The 14,443-nt window shown below is 45.0% G+C and overlaps 1 protein-coding gene across 1 annotated transcript in view; it reads left to right on the forward strand.

Annotated features, from left to right (window-relative positions):
- PATL1 (PAT1 homolog 1, processing body mRNA decay factor) overlaps nucleotides 1–5,243 on the forward strand; it is a 31,456-nt gene extending 26,213 nt beyond the window's left edge. Inside the window, exons 16-19 of the mRNA XM_028111203.2 lie at nucleotides 668–823; nucleotides 2,919–3,010; nucleotides 3,109–3,258; nucleotides 3,566–5,243. Coding sequence (XP_027967004.1) covers nucleotides 668–823; nucleotides 2,919–3,010; nucleotides 3,109–3,258; nucleotides 3,566–3,587 — 420 coding nt within the window. The 3' untranslated portion in view covers nucleotides 3,588–5,243. The remainder of the gene's footprint in view (nucleotides 1–667; nucleotides 824–2,918; nucleotides 3,011–3,108; nucleotides 3,259–3,565) is intronic.
- The last annotated feature ends 9,200 nt before the right edge of the window (nucleotides 5,244–14,443 follow it).

The raw sequence follows: 14,443 nt of genomic DNA on the forward strand, positions 1-14,443 counted from the left end.
TCAGCTCAGGTTGTGGTCCCAGGGTCCTGGGATTGAGCCCCACATTGGGCTCCCTGCTCAGCAGGAAGCCTGCTTCTCTCTCTCCCCAACTCCCCCTGTTTGTGTTCCCTCTCTTGCTATGTCTCTGTCAAATAAATAAAATCTTTAAAAAAAGAAAGATCTAGTTAGGTCTAAAAATACTTCTGGGTAGTTCTGCAGTGCTCAGGATTTACCTGTCACAGAGTCCTTCTCATGGTATATTGAAATTGCCAGTTTACTCATGATTCCCCACTCAACTTTAGATTCCTGCAGGTCTGATCTGTTTACCATTTCATTGTAGCCCACAGTGCCTGACACACTGTAGGCATTGAAATATTTGTGGGATAAATTCAGAAATGATACTTTATCGTGACTCTTGCTTCCTATTTGAGAAGTGATTTTACACCCTTGGTTCACACAAGTCATGTTTCCTGTGCAAATTGAGCTTTAAAAGTTCTCAGTAGACACCTCAGAACCAACCCATTGTTGAGACTCTAGTAGTACCTGCTGGACTTGTCAGCCCTTTGTGTTAAATCTCTCCTGAGGCCATTTGAGTGTGCAGCTGAGCACCCTCCTGTCCATGCCCACTGACGCAGGCTGACTGAAGTCACACTTGCCAGGATGTAATGCTTTTCTTTATTTTTTGTAGGTGCTGCCATGCTTACTGAGCCCCTTCTCTCTGCTCCTCTATCACCTTCCGTCAGTGACTGTCACCAGCCTTCTGCAACAGCTCATGAACCTACCTCAGAGCACAGCCGCACCAGCACCCTCCAACCCTCACCTCGCTGCTGTGCTCCAGAACAAGGTGCTCGCACCCTCTTAGGTCCCTGAACTTGGCCAGCTGTCTAGATTTGAGTTACAGATATAAACATTGGCTGATGTGGCAACTTTCATGGGCGCCCGGGGGGCTCAGTGGGTGAAGCGTCTAACTCTTGATTTCGGCTCAGGTCGTGATCTCAGGGTCATGAGATCGAGCCCCGCATCCGGCTCTGTGCTCAGTGCAGGGTCTGCTTAAGTTTCTCTCTCCCTCGGCTCCTCCCTCCCCCATGTGCGCGTGTGCCCATGTGAGGCCTCTCTCTCTGTCTCTAAAATAAAAAAATATTTTGTTAAAAAGGCATCTTTCAGCCAGGAGTTATGTTAAGCTCCTAGTGTCAGAGGCTAGAAATAAGTGGTTTCAACAAAAGAGGATTTTCTGTATCTCACATGGAATAGTTCTGGCATCCTGTCCACATCATCGCCAGGGATGTAGGCTCCTCCGGCTTGCCTTCTCTGCAGCCTTAGCAGTGGCTGCCACGCTCATGGCCTCTCAGCCTCCACTCCATCAGGAAGAGAGGTGCTTGCAGAGCGGCCAAAAGGTGCGGATTTGCTGTCTGCCTTGTTGGGACCTTTTCCAACAGTTGTAACCAACAACTTCTACTTAATCTCAGTGGCCAGGTTTTCCTCACATGCCACATGTAACTGCTAAGAAGGCTGGAAAACATCTTTGAGTTCACACCATTGTAATCTGAGCTAAAATCCAAGTTCTGACATGAGGAAGAAAACAGGTAGTCCGCGCTCTTGCTCGTAAGACTGTAAGTAGGAGAACATCCCATTCCATGTTTCATCTACATCAGGTTGATGATCCAGAGACTCGCAGGGGACGTGTAACATAGAGAACATGAGCTTTCAGAGCAGCTTTCCATTCCTTGCCTGCCAGTCTCTAGGTTTGTGACGGTGAACACATTATTTCACTTTGTTGAGCCCACTTGCCTGACCTCGGGGGAGGTGACGGGCGATTTCAAGCTGTCCCGTTACTCAGATGAGCCCACCACTGTGACAGTTCAGTGTAATGCCCTTCCTCAGTGGGCACATGTGCGAGCACAGTGAAAAAGTCAAGGCCCCTTCCCCCCTGGCACCTGAAAACCTGCCAAAGCAGAACTCAAGGGCGGTTGAGAGGTGACAGAGATGGGGTTCCGGAGTGACAGGCTGTGGGCCTTCTGTGTTACTTGGGCTCTGAGTTTAGTGTTGATAAAGGCAATACAAAACCACGAGGTCCGATGAGAGATTGTATGTGTAGCCCAGTGTTGTTTTTTCTGACAGTGACACGAGGGTTCTCCTCTGTGAGGTGAACTCAGAAACATGGATTCCCTTCATATCCACTGTGGCTGTGATTCATATATTTCATCTCGTGCTGCTTGTCCCTATTTGTATTCTGTTTTGTGCCCCTTTAGACCACGTGTTTCCTGCTGGTACTGCCCACTGAATAAAACAAATCTTTAATCTCTAAAGCAGGTTGCTTAAATTTTAATAGTCTTAGTAAGACTATTAAATCTGTGTATCCCTTCTCTGCTTTGAACATCTTATCTCAACCTTTATATGTCCACTAGGGGTGTGTCCTTTGTTAAGGAAACTTTTTCAGGAGATTCAAGGAAGTCTCTTCATATGCTGATCATTTCAGTGACCTTTCTTTGTACGTTTTCCCACCCGTCTTCACATCTTTGTTCTTAATTCAAAATATCAATCTATTTAATGTTTTTTCTTACTTTTTCTGTGAACTTTAATTTTCTGATCAAAGTTTGTCTTTGACTTTTTTCTTTATCCATTTCTGTTTTAGTAAATACAAGAAAAACTAAACCCCACCTTATCTGTGACAGGGAAGAAATTATCTTTTCGTCTCACTTTGGGGTGGGGGAGCAGAGAGGACGCTTGGCCCTGGGTTTCCCCTTTTCGTTGGTGATGTCGTTGCTGCCTGCCTGAGCAAAGCCAGGAGAAAGGCCCAGCCCCCAGCTCATGGTCGCCTGATGTTTGCCAACGGCAGAACAAAGCGGCGGGCTCATTGTGATCTAGTGCTGGGATCCCCTCAGCGGTGCTGGAGGAGTGGGTACAGAGGTGAGTTGGAGTCCCTCTGTCTCCTCTTGTAGTTTGGCCTGTCACTGCTCCTCGTCGTCCTGAGCCGTGGGGAAGACCTACAGAGTTCAGACCCTGCTACAGAATCAACACAGAACAACCAGTGGTCAGTCGGGCTGTGTTTCTTCTTTCACGTTCTTTTAGATCATTGTTTATTTTTTTTCTCATATTGTTCTTACGTGTTGTTAACGGTTTTTCTTTCAGGACGGAGGTGATGTTCATGGCGACCCGAGAACTTCTGCGGATTCCCCAAGCAGCCCTGGCCAAGCCAATCTCTATACCCACAAACCTGGTGTCCCTCTTTTCTCGCTATGTTGACCGACAGAAACTGAACTTGCTGGAGACAAAGCTGCAGTAAGTCTGAAACAGGAGAGTTCCACGTCTTACTAAAGTTGGCACTTTAGACGTTACAATGAGGAGATCAGGGGCATAAAACTGAATTTAGTGGAAGACATTAAGGACTTGTCTCAAATACGTGAGTATTTACTAGATAGAAGATGCTGAGCGGGCTACAGAAGCACCCTGAGTTCAGTAAGGAAGGGTAGAGATATTTTAGGTGTTTTGTTGAGAGAATTCTAACAAGGGTGTAACTTTAATGCAAAAGATTGCCTTTTGTTTTAACTCATTTACACAAGTTTCCTTTCTCTCTTTATACCCATAGGCTAGTTCAGGGGATCCGATAAAAGATCTCCAAATGTGTCCTGTACCTCCTTTTGGCTGCCACCTGCATTGCCGCCATCACAATGGAGTGTTTTTAATGAGGGAGGGAAGGTAGCTTATTCCCCAGAGCATCTTGTGGGACCGATTCCTGTCACAGGGGTTGGCTCTCAATGCCAGGTGTTTCCCCACTGCTCTGTGCAATTTGGCTGGGTGATATTTCTGCTGGTTCCTTCTTACCTTCTGTGTTACAGTTCTGCATGTCCTGCTTTTCCTCGATTCTTCTCAATTTTGCATTTCTTTGCCCTAGAGACACAAATGTAATCTCTCCCCTTACCCACCCCCACTACTCCAGTTCACAGTAGATTGTAGCCTGCCAAAGGATTCCTTCCCTCATCCTATTCAAGTCTTCTTTCATTGCCCCATATTAACACGACTATAGGAGAACCAATTAAGTAGAAACCAATATACATATATATATATGCACACACACCCCTCTACATACGTTCATGTGATCTCCAGAGGATCCTTAAAGAACGAGTTTTAGATTGAGAAATATGTAGTTGACACGTCCCTCCTCTAAAAACAAACCACTGATGTATTTTTAATGTTTCTAGTCCATCTTGTAATTAATTTGGTGGGTTCTACTTGTTTTAATATAAATACAGGGTATGCAGCACGTTAATAACATGAGGACTCTTAATTGGCTGACACCCAGCTCTCGGCTGAGAAGTGCTGTTTCTCCTCCCCGCTGCATTTCCTTTGTATCTGTCCACCTCGGTGAAACGGCACACGGTTAAGCCCTTATCCTGCTACAGCTACAGTGTACTTGAGCCTGTCCCCTCCAGGGCGTGCAAGGTTGCCCCCAGGTGAACCGGACTTAGAGCCTGCTTCCACAGCATAGCATTTGCACACCCGCTCTGTCTTCCTGAGACAACTTCAATAAAGCCATGCTTTTACTTCCCTCTTCCCCATTTTTATTTGCTATAATGGGTTGCAACCTCCAGAGGTAACCGCGGAAGCTCAGTTCGGCTTGCTTTGCTCTGCAGGCTCCTCCACACCACGGGCAGAAGTGCTGTCCTTCCCCTTCGTCTCCAGGACCCTCTCCCAGGCAGCCAGGGACCTGGCTCTCGGTCCCGGCAGGGACAGCCCACCATGGTCCTTTCCACCCGTCCCCCTCCCGGGCAGCAGCCAAGCAAGATGAGGGGTTTGATTGCTAGAGATCACAGCCCTCCGGAAAATTAAATCAGAGTCCATTTCACATGACTGTCCTGATACACTTTTTGCTATTCTCACCTTTTCGAATGTTAGTGAGGGGACAGGTTGTGATATTTAAAGAGAATCAACATTTTGCACATACACGTCTTGTACAACAGTAAAGCCCTCCATTGTAACTAGTTGTCCTTGCTCTCCGTCTCTGTTTCTCCCCATTCCGGAGCCCCGGCCCCGCAAGCTGCTCCCGGTGACGTGACCTAGCTTCCCTCCGCCCTTACCTACTGACTCTTCCCACCCTGCGCCTTTCCTCCCTTCCCCTCACAGCTGATCAAGTGAATACTTGACTATTATTTCTTCCTTTCTGTGCTTTTATCTTTTTTGTTTGGTTCTAATTAATAAAAAATTAAAGTTTCTAAATTTACATTTTTATAGGGTATTGTAAATAAAAAATTGTATACTTGAAAAATTGCATGCCTGCGTTTCTACTTCTTGTTACTTGTCTGAACACGATTGCAGGTGTGTTTCTAGCCTGTTTCAATGGACTGGCAGATGTCTTGGTGTTGGGGCTCGGTGAAGATTTTAACTTTTGTACTGTTGTGATAAGGGAAACAGATTAAAGACCTTATGTTCACACATAACTTTCCTTGAAAAACCTAGGTGCTTTCAGTCCTCCCCCACCCTCCCTTCAACTACAAAACAAGATTGTAAATTGTGGTGGACACACGGTGCAGTTCATCTGCTTCCATTCCACCTCCAGGCACATGGGGTTTTAAGAGACTTCATAGCGCCCGGTTTGGCCTAAGCTGCTGCCATGGCCAGCTCTGCCTCACATCGCACACTTCTTCCCCTCACAGGAGATGGGGAAGCTCTGATAATTCTTCATAGTAACTTTGTGTTATTTCAGACGTGGGTGTTATTTTTACTCTAACGTGCTTTAGATAAGAGACTGAGCTCTCTCCCCGCACTCTGCCATCGTAATGTGTACGCTTGACTATTCCTCTCAGGGTCTTCTCATGAGACTTTCAGGATCAATCAATTTCTGGCCAAAAAAAACCAGAATCGTCCCATTCCTCAGTGGGTTCAAATGGAAACTAATACTAAAAGCTCTTTTCCAGGGGCACCTGGGTGGTGCAGTTGGTTGGGCATCCAACTTTTGGTTTCAGCTCAGGTTGTGATCTCCCAGTTGTGAGATTGAGCCCCATGGCAGGCTCCATGCTTAGCATGGAGCCTGCTTCAGATTTTCTCTCTCTCCCTCTCCCACTGCCCCTCCCCCTGCTCACTCGCTCTTTCTCTTTCTCGTAAACATTTAAAAAAAATTCAGCAAATATAATCCTCTTAGAAAAAGAAGACCCTATTAAGTAGTAGGTAACAGACTTGTAAATAATAATTTTTATAAAGGAAAGTGCAAGTGAATAATACTAAGAATTTCACCCTCATATTAGAGAAATAACAAGATACTTTTTCAACCTATCAAATTAACAAAATCTTTAAAAATAATGCCAGTGAGAATTTGATTCATTCATACTGGTAGGAGAAATTACAGTTCTGGAGGTGCTTTGGCGATGTGAAGACCTATAGAAGTATCCACAGCCTCTGACTAATAATTGGGTTTTAGAAATCTAAGGAAAGATTCCACAGGCATGATACTTATACAATGAAAAAAAGACATCGGGAGGGAGGGTATGTTCCCGATGGAAACTGATGTCTGTCTCCAGGTGGTAGGAATATGGGAAACTAATTTTTGCTTTTCAGTGTTTCCCAAATTTTCCATAGAGAAAATGCATTGTTTGGGAGAAGTATTTTAGAGGAAAAATTGCTTTTGAAGGGTTCAGTTAATGTGGGAAAATACTAAGAATACAATGTTAAGTGTAGGATAGGTTCTATATATGTATGCATGTGACTTAATCTTTTGGAGGGGAAAAAAATGGGAAAAAGGTGACAAAGTAGCAGTGGTGGCCTTTAAGGAGAAGGTGGCAGGGGATAGTGTGTGGGGGTGATTGTTGCTTTTTCTGTATTTTCCAGTGTCTTCAGTGACCCTGTATTGCTATTATAACCAAAAGGGCAATTCCTCCAAGAACTAAAAATAGGAGGAGCCTTCTATTTCTAGTGAGAAAATAAGTTACAGCAGGGCAAATGCGTCTGATCTAGTTGTGCTTGACTTCAGAGCCAAAGCATTTGACTTTGCAGCAGGTGAACGTGCTAGGGAGTCTGAGAAAGTCATGTGAGAGCAAGGCAGTTATCCTGAGAACCGTGGTCCAGTGTTCGTAACTCCGTAACTGAGATGGCCAACCGACTGGGGGGGGTCGAAGAACCTCTTCGGTAAGTCCAAGCTGTAGCTCCCAGCAAGCTTCCTCTTTCCTCTAAGTTGCATTTTTTCCCAAACTGACTTGAATCAGGAAGGATCCCCACTCCATCTCCAGAAAGATCAGGTGTCAGCCAGCTGGCTTGCACCAAAGTTGCCCTGTCCGTCATTAGGAAAGCCAAACATGACTTTCTGAATTTGATACAGAGAACTGGATGCCACCTACCATCTGTTTTTGGAGGGCAGGGAAGCCCACACTTCTGCTTTTCCTCTGCCCGGCCATGTTTTACGTATATTAACGTTGTGACCTTTGAGAAACTACTGTGAGGGTGTTTAGGAAGCAAGTCTTTAATCTGAGGAATCAGCATCTTAAAATCACCTAATAGCATTGTTTTGACCTTTTTTCCTTCTTGCTGCAGAAGCCCAGCTGTGAATCATTTGCAGGTCTCATAACAGAACAGCCTCGGCACTTTGCTTTTTGTTCTGTGAATGTTGCACGTAAGGCTGTCCGGAGGAGCTTGTCTTTATTATTCTGCGACTGTGACTCTGCAAACTCCCACCTTAGCCAAGTTCGTTCTCTGAAGCAGTATTACCCTCACTCAGACCTGAGGGCTGGGAAACTTCTAGAAGGGAGCTAGGGAGTCAGTGATGTGTGTACTTAGCTGGTTGTGAATACACTGTCTTAAATTACTTAGATGTTAAGTCAGTCTAAAGCAGAGAGAAATCCGCATGTAACTGACAGGGAAAGTGCCAGATTTCACCCCCCACTCCGAAAACATACCGCTAACAATTTAGTATATCGTCCTCCAAGTGATTTCTCTATGCATATACATATGTAGTTAGAACTATAGATATTCTTACCTTTTTTTCCCATAATGCATCATGGACATCTTTCTATGTTACTATATAAGAGCTCCCCTGTTTTGTTTTCTTAAAGATTTTAGTTTTTGAGTAATCTTTACACCCAACATGGGGCTCAGACTCACAACCCCGAGGTCAAGAGTCCCATGCTCCGTCGACTGGGCCAGCCAGGTGCCCCGAGCCTCCCTATCTTTTTAACAGTTGTGTAGTGTTCCACAGCATGCCATTGTACATAATTTATTTAACTGCTCCCCTATTAATAGGATTCGATCTTCAGATACTTTTCGTCATTGTTCATCCAACAGTGCACAAAGGTAAACCCACAAGATCACCTTACAGCTCTTCATTGTAGTGTGCAAAGAACACTCAACCCACATCTTCTCGTCAGTCCTCTCCAACCTTTTGGAGCAGGATGGGCCACTCTAAGGGCACACTGCCAAAACTGTAGCTCAGAAGACAGTCCAGCTGGTGAGGGCTGATACTGGGATTTAAACCTTACATTTTAGGGCGCCTGGGTGGCTCAGTCGGTTAAGCATCTGCCTTCAGCTCAGGTCATGATCCCAGGGTTCTGGGATTGACCCTGGGATCGAGTCCCCCATCGGGCTCCCTGCTTGGCGGGGAGTCTGCTTCTCCCTCTGCCTTTCCCCTTGGCTTGTGCACTCGCTTGCTCGCTCTCTCAAATAAAATTAAATAACCCTTACGTTTTAGGCTGCATGCCTAGTGTCAAATAAATAAATAACCAACCTTACGTTTTAGGCTGCATGCCTAGTGTCCTGGCCTCTAGAAGGCTCCTGTGCCTGCTCCATGCTTTATACAGGAGCAGCTGAAAAGCTCCAGGCATTTAAGGACACATCTGCAAAGTCTTCTGATGGGATTTTAACGCCTTCATTCTCAGTAGGCAAATCAAGCAGTTGTCTCTCAGTAACGTCAAAAAAGGGGGTGATTGAGGTGGTCATTATCGGTACCAACTGCATTATATAAAGATCAGAGTTACAGCTGTCTGGCATCTGTATGGTCCTTTAGTGTAATAAATTGGTCTGTGCGATGCCAGTGTCACTACATTGTCACTTGCTTTATCACAACAGCCCTGAGGTCAGGAACAACTTGGTCATATACATCAGGCCAGCACTTGGCAATGCAGGCCCAGTGGTGACAAAGACAAACGGAGGCCCTGTGCCTGTGCAGCCTGAGGTCTCAGGAGGATACTTAACAGGTAGAGGCGGGTGTTCAGAGAACAAAGGGTAAGGGAGCTGAGAGATGGGAGGAGGGGTACTTGAGACGGTCAGGAAAGGCTTTGATGAGCAGGAGCCCTGTGAGTAGGTGCATGAATAATGACAAGAGGACAGCCGTGCAAAGGGCTCAAAAGAGCATCCCAAGGCAAAAGGAAGATCGCCAAGACCCTGAGAGGAGAGTGAGGAGCTCAAGGACCACAGAAGGCTGATGTTGCTGGAATGAAGTGGGGATAGAATGACCCCACAGGGCCCTGACAGGGTTTGCTCTCACTGCAGTGGGAAGACTTTGCAGAGTGTTCAAGGAAAAAGCACAAAACAAAATATCTGATTTATGCTTTTGAGAAATCACTGCAGTGTGGAGATGGAAACGGGCCTTCTCCACACCGCGTGGAAGGGACCACTTAAGAGAGGGCCTCACAACACTGTTCCTGGCCTGCAGAAGACTGAGCCATTAGAAGGCAAGGTGACTGAGAGAATCATTTTTTAGAATTAGATTTAGGACGGTGCTTACCTTTGGGAGTGTTTAGGGGAATGGGATTCAGATAAAGATGTAGGAAACTGGCTGTTTTGGGTGGTAGTTTGGTGGGCCTTACTATTGTGCTTAACAGCTTTTGTGTATTACATGCATTCTGTGTCTGTTAGGGGCCAGATTGTGTCCCTCAAAACTCACATGTTGGAATCCTACCCCCCAGGACCTCCGAATGTGGCTGTATTTGGAGATGGTGTCTTCAAAGTAAAGAGGTTAAGTGAAAATGAGGTCATTAGGGTGCGTTAGAACCCAATATGAATGTCCTTTTAAGAAGACATTAGGACACGGGCACAGAGAAAAGGGCCATCTAAAAGTGAAGGGGAGATTTCAGAAGCCAATCCTGTCCACACCTGCGATTTGATCTCAAACTTCTAGCCTCCAGAATTGTAAGAAAATAAATTTCCATTGTTTAAGCCCCCCAATCTGTGGTCCTTTGTTACAGTAGCCCTGGAAAACTGGTAAGTAGAGGCGTCAAATATTTCATCTTTAAAAAAATGTAATTGTTTAGAAAATCCCGTACGGTAGTGGAAGAATATCAAAATGTTAACAGTCATCTCTGAAAGGTGTGATTATGGGGGATTTTCATTTCCTGTATTTACATTTCTGAACCTTTAGTATCTTTCATAATGAATATAATAGGTTTGTATTTGAAGGAAAAGAGACTATGGACATGACTTGTCCAAGATTGCAGTGAGTTGAGTAGCAGAGAAAGAAAACCTGAATTACATGTACAATCACCCCCCAGTGCTTCGCCATTAACAGAGAAGTAAGCAGGCATGTTGTGTGGGATATCCAAAAATTGCTCCTTGGAAGGGAACCCTTTTTTCCCTCCTTCCCTCTTCTTGCTGCCTAGGATGCAGTTGTGATGGCTGGAGCTCCAGCAGCCATCTTGAGGGAAAAAGTAATCTCAACATCAAAAACTGCACAGCAGAAGAGAAAGAAGTGTGTGTCTCTGAAGACTTCAGGGAGCTACTCTACCAGCCCTGAGCTGCCTACCTCAGGATTTCTTTTATACGTGAGAATAAACTCTTATGTGTTTAAACCAACATAAGTGGAGTCTCTGTCACTTGCACATTTTTTTCAGTCATTTCGTATTAGAGTTAAGTGTTACTGGGGGGGGAAGCAGTTTTGAATAATCTTAAAAATTTATTATAAATTTGAGGAATGGCAAAATGGTAGTTTTCCCAGGAGTAACAGCAGCAGGGGCAGACTGGTGATACTTTTTAAAAATAAGAGAAATTATGTTTATTTTCTGTTAATCGAAATCAAACCAAATGTCATGTCATTGTGTTGATGACACCGGCTGTAACTGAGTTGTTTATGTTATTGAGAAGAGATTTTATGGTACCTCTGGTACAAAGGACAGCCTGCCTTAGGTGTGGGGCTATTCAGGGCTTTACCCTTACAAGTTACCTACTTGTTTTAAGTCAGTTTCCCCATCTGTAAGAGGGGGAGTAAAACAACCAGGACCGTGACAAAGAATAAATGCAATTATATTTGTGAGTGTGCTTAACAATCAGTAAAAGCTGTGGGGCGCCCGGGTGGCTCAGTCGTTAAGTGTCTGCCTTCGGCTCAGGTCATGATCTCAGGGTCCTGGGGTCAAGTCCTGAGTCAAGTCTTGAGTCGGTCTCCCTGCCCAGCAGGGGGTCTGCTTCTCCCTCTCCCTCTGCCCCTCTCCACCCCTGCTTGTGCCCTCTCTCCCTCTCTCAAATAAATAAAATCTTAAAAAAACGACAGTAAAAGCTGATTCACTTTAATAAAGCTTCACTTTACGAACACACTCCTACATCATAGAAAGTCCCAATATTTCGAGGCTTCTCTATAGCACGTCTAATACTCCCAAGGAAGTCTTGGGTCCCACTTGGGTTAGCTCTGCTGTGCTTCAAAGACAGCCTTGCATAATTAATAATTACAGTTAGCATATACTGATCATTTACTATATGACAGGCAGATTTCATTCGTGCATTTTCATTGAATCCTTCCCTCGAAACATTGAGAAATAGATGCTATTCACATGGTCATAAAGAAACTGGTGAGAGGTTAAGTAAATCACACAAGATCGTATTCCCTTCACACAAGCAGAACACGGACCCCAATGATCAGGGTCCTGAGGCAGAATAACTCATCACTGGGCTATAAAGCCTCAGTGAGCCAATGGTGCCTCCTGCTAGGGTCTTAGAGATTTCCCCAGGTAGTAGGCAGGTCCTGTTTTTTAAGTACACAATTATTCCCTGTGGGAGTGTCTACAAAATAGATACAGAATGTGGTGCTCTGGAAATGCCCTCTTCAGGAGCAGGTGCTCAAACCCAGCTGCTGACAATGTCAGTGGCTCCGGGCTCACGGCTGAGCCTGTCTCCCTCGGGGAATTGCCCTCACCCCAAGGAAGTGCCTTGGGCTGGGCCGCCTCCTTGGATGCAGCCTGCAGCAATGATGGACCAGTGCCGTGGAGCGAGTGCCCCCAGCCACCTTGTCTCAAGAGCGGAAGCCTGGGATGGGGCACCCAGCTCCAGCTCTCATCGCAGCCGAGTGCGTCTCGGGTCCGCTTCTCCCTCTGACCCGGTTTCCTGCACCTATTCAGTGAGCCTCTGGAATGGGTCCACCTGCCACCACATTCAATCCAGCCTCCAGCATCTCTTCGAGAAAGCTGCAAGCGCTCCCCTACTGCTGGCTTTCCCCCCTTCTTGTGACTCCACAGTGACCATTTTTAACAAAAATTGGGATCACTTTAATCCCTAATCGCTTCCATTGCACTTGGAATAGAACCCACTGTACATTCACTACCCTGTTCCCAACACTTGGCTCAAGACTAGAGATGTTCCAGTAGATGCTCAATAAATATTTGTCACATGGGTGAATAGGCTAGGCTGTGTGATGCGGGAGCTGAAGATGACAGATACAGATCTACAGATCACATGCTGGAGGAACTCGACCTGTAGTAGCTGTCATATGTCAGGAACACAAATGACTTAGGGCGAAACAACAATTGTCACAGCAAATTCTGTATCCTGAGGGGGGAGCATTACTTCTAGGCAGGGTATCAGAGGAGATGCTGTGTGGGGAGAATATTACGCATGGAAAGAAGGGGGAGTGGGGCAACTTGGTGGCACAGTCATTAAGCGTCTGCCTTCGGCTCAGGTCATGATCCCAGGGTCCTGGGATCAAGACCCGCATCGGGCTCTCTGCTCAGCAGGAAGCCTGCTTCTCCCTCTCCCACTCCCCCTGCTTGTGTTCCCTCTCTTGTTGTGTCTCTCTCTGTCAAATAAATAAATAAAATCTTTAAAAAAAAAAAAAAGGAAAGAAGGGGGAGCATACGCAAAGGCACCCACATGGGAAAGTGCCGGGCAAACGTGGAAACAGACGTGTGGACCAATTTAATTGGAGCATAGAATACATCAAGACATTAGAGTAAGAGACTGCCTGGGAAAGAAGTGACACCAGATTGTCAAGGACCTGATTTGCCAGGTAAGAAATCTGGGCTGTATTCTGGAGGCAGTGGTGGCCGACGATGATGCAACCCAGCCTTTGAAAACATTAAGACAAATTTTCTTTTCAGATATACAATAAAAGTAGAAATATTAGTACAATAAATCCCCATATACTTCTCACCAACATCCAACAATTAACAATTAACATTGGGCTCTATTGCTTTATATAGAGATATACAGATGATACATAGATATAAATGTGTGTGTGCGTGCATTTCAAAGTCTGTATTACTTTTTCTTGGCTCACTCTTTCTTTTTCTTTTAATCTCCCTTTCCTTTCTTTCTTTTTCCATTTCAAAGGGAGTTACAGACATTATGACTCTTCACTCCCAATCACTTCTCCAAATATTAAAGGTGTTTTTCCTTCATAGCCTCATACCAATATCACACTGAACAAACGTAGTAACTGCCTAACATCATCTAATACCAATCCATTTTCAAATTTCCCCAGTTATCCCCAAAATGTCTAAAAAGCTGTTTTTTGTTTTGTTTTGTTTTGTTTTGTTTTTCAGAACCAGAATCTAGTAAGCACGTGGTTGTGTCTTTCAAGTTTTTTAAATTTAGGACCATCACCCCCTGGTGATGGTACCTTTTTTATGACATCAATTTCCCTTAATCTTTAGGTCTTGTCTTCTAGAAAACCAGTTGTCTTAGAGAATGCCTCACATTCTTGATTTATCTGATGGTCTTCCTTGGGAGTGTTGTTTAACCAGTTCCTCCAGCTCCTATAAACCAAAGGTTAGATTTGAAGCCTTGATTGCATTCAGGATTCAGCATTTAGGGCAAGAAAACTTCATTAGGCAATGCTGTATACTTCATGCTGCAACACACCAGGGACCTCCTAAAAATACTGATTGTCCCAGGGTGAGCGATGCTAAGTTGGATAGCTGGGTTAAAGTGGGGACAGCCAGATTTCCCTACTGTAGAAGTATCTAATTCTCCCTTGTGGTTGGCAAGTAATCTGGGGGATGTGCTTGGCAACCCAAGTCACATTTTTGTAGCTGTTTAGTTTTAGCAAACATGTTCAAGTGCATTTAATCACAACAGCATCCGGTAAGGTTTTATTCCCATTTAACAGAAGTAAGAACTGAGGCTCAGAGTGCTTGGATGACTTTCCCAAAGTCACAGAACCAGTAAGTAGCAAAGGCAGGACACAAGCATAAAGGGATTCACTTTGATTCAATTTTTTTTTTTAATCACAATTAGGGTGCCTGGGTGCCTCAGTCGTTAAGCGTCTGCCTTCGACTCACGTCATGAT

Source organism: Eumetopias jubatus, unplaced genomic scaffold, assembly GCF_037043125.1.
Source record: "Eumetopias jubatus isolate StellerSeaLion01/CBP00866 unplaced genomic scaffold, mEumJub1_p1.0 scaffold_13, whole genome shotgun sequence".
In the NCBI taxonomy this organism is placed as follows: domain Eukaryota; kingdom Metazoa; phylum Chordata; class Mammalia; order Carnivora; family Otariidae; genus Eumetopias; species Eumetopias jubatus.